The following is a 2,103-nucleotide window of genomic DNA, read 5'->3' as shown; positions in this document are numbered from 1 at the left end:
AAGAATGGTAAAATTTAAATTTTAAAACTACTGATTAACCTCTGAGCCAGTGGGAGGTTACCCAGACCATACTCCGATGGAGGCTCCCCGAGCTTGCTGACATCCTGGTTCACAAAAGTGTTAGCCCCGCTGGAAAATTCTACTGAAAAAGAGTTACTCTGTTTTTATAAGCCCTGGGATGGATAATTCAGACAAATAGTGAAGCCACAGGGAGAGACAATTGAAAATGGCTAGTGTTGCTCCAGAATGGAATATACATTTGTCCCAAGAGGGGTGACAGAGTGGGAAGTGTTCAAATGTGGGGGAGTAGCACTTAACAGATCCAGCTCTGGAACTCCTCTCCTACTCTGTATCTAGGATTAGTGTAATCAGCACTGTCATTCCATGCACCAGGGGGGACACTTTGATCTAGTAAAGAACAAGAGACTGGGAAGGAAGGCCGAATGAAGCGCGACCTAGTGAGTCATTTTCCAGACTCAAGGTCCTATTTTGTGATTGCAGGTTCTGAAAAGGAGCCAGGTACTGGCAAACCAACGCAACTGGCAGAATGCAACTCAACCCTCTGTCTCAGGAAACTTGGTGGGTGTGCAGGGCTGGGCGGATTGGAAGTAAGGGCAGGGGAGACATATGAGGGGTCAGAGCTTGGATATGCTACACATCCTCCCAGACAGACAGATAGACAGGACAGACAGACAGACAGACAGACACACACACACACACACACACACACATGCATACATCACTGAGCACACACGCACACACACAGGCCTATGGTTCTGTGCATATGTATAGTGAACTATGACTCACTGTATAGTCAGTCACATGTGCACACAGTGGAAACTCAGAGCTAGACCTGAGCCGAGTAACAGAGATAAGGCTCAGCAATCTCAATACCGGATTATTTCCACAGTCACCCATTCCCCTAGATGCCGGTCATAACAGGCTCTTGCTGGGGACACAGCTGTCTCCTGTTCCTCTCCTGAAGCCACCAACCTCAGAGCTAATGTCTGTATCACTCAGGAGCTGGGGAACAGAGGACAAAGTGAGCAGGCACAGTGGGTCACAGCCCGCCCCCCCCCCCAGCCATCTCTGTATGCTCTGTGACTGTGAGTGGCTGTCCCCACAGCCACTGTGGTGGTAGGTCCCCACTACAGTTGCAGCTGCCCGAGTGCTAGCAGCTAACAGCCTATGGCAGCTGTTTCAGTCTGAGGATTCATGTACTCTCATCCTGTCTGCCCACTCGACTTAACACACACCAATCAAAAACACCCCTTTCTGGGCTGGAGAGATGGCTCAGTGGTTAAGAGCACTGACCGCTCTTCCAGAGGTCCTGAGTTCAAATCCCAGCAACCACATGGTGGCTCACAACCATCTGTAATGGGACCCGATGCCCTCTTCTGGTGTGTCTCTGAAGACTCTACAGTGTACTCATATAAATAAACATAAATAAATAGTATTTTTTTAAATGCCCCTTTCTTTAACAGCTAAAGGTTATCTGTCCTTTCTTTACCGGTCTCTCTTGAGCCTCAAACACCTAGCCTTCCACTTGGGTCTGATATCTGACCAAAAAAAAAAAAAAAAACCAGCTCACAGACCCATTCTTCCTTCCTGTCATTGTGGAGTGGCCTCTTCAAGATCCTGGGATGGATACTTGTAACTTTGATGAAAGCAAGGAACAAAAGCCCCGATGTTCTCCTTTCTCTCCCCCTTAGGAGACATGGACAACACTGTGCCTACTCCAACATCACTGAAAGGTTGTCTAGCTTGACTCTCCAGGAGCCCAGCGTCAGCCATCTCTCCCGTAAGCCACCCATTCGTCACAGTCACAACATTTGAGGCCACAAGAAAGAACCAATCCTGGAATGTCTAATGTTTATGCAGCTTGGGATGTAGCTCAGTTTTTAGAGCAATTTCCTGGCATGCAGGACGTGCTGGGTTACATTTGCTGAAGAAACCAGGCCTGTAATCCCATCACTTGGGAGGTAGAGGCAGGAAGAGCAGAAACTCAAGGCTGCCTTTAGCTAGGTACAGAGTTCTCAGCTAACCTTAGCTACATAATAAGGCTCTTTCAAAAGAAAAGGAAAAAAGGAGGGAGGGAGAGAG

At 48.0% G+C, this 2,103-nt stretch overlaps 1 protein-coding gene across 1 annotated transcript in view; it reads left to right on the top strand.

Annotated features, from left to right (window-relative positions):
* Positions 1-547: 547 nt before the first annotated feature.
* LOC110327175 overlaps positions 548-2,103 on the top strand; it is a 7,561-nt gene continuing 6,005 nt past the window's right edge. The window contains exons 1-2 of the mRNA XM_021205929.1: positions 548-579; positions 1,713-1,801. Coding sequence (XP_021061588.1) covers positions 548-579; positions 1,713-1,801 — 121 coding nt within the window. The remainder of the gene's footprint in view (positions 580-1,712; positions 1,802-2,103) is intronic.

The sequence above is a fragment of the Mus pahari genome, chromosome 10 (genome assembly GCF_900095145.1).
Source record: "Mus pahari chromosome 10, PAHARI_EIJ_v1.1, whole genome shotgun sequence".
Lineage (NCBI taxonomy): Eukaryota > Metazoa > Chordata > Mammalia > Rodentia > Muridae > Mus > Mus pahari.
This window is presented reverse-complemented; position numbering and strand designations above follow the sequence as displayed.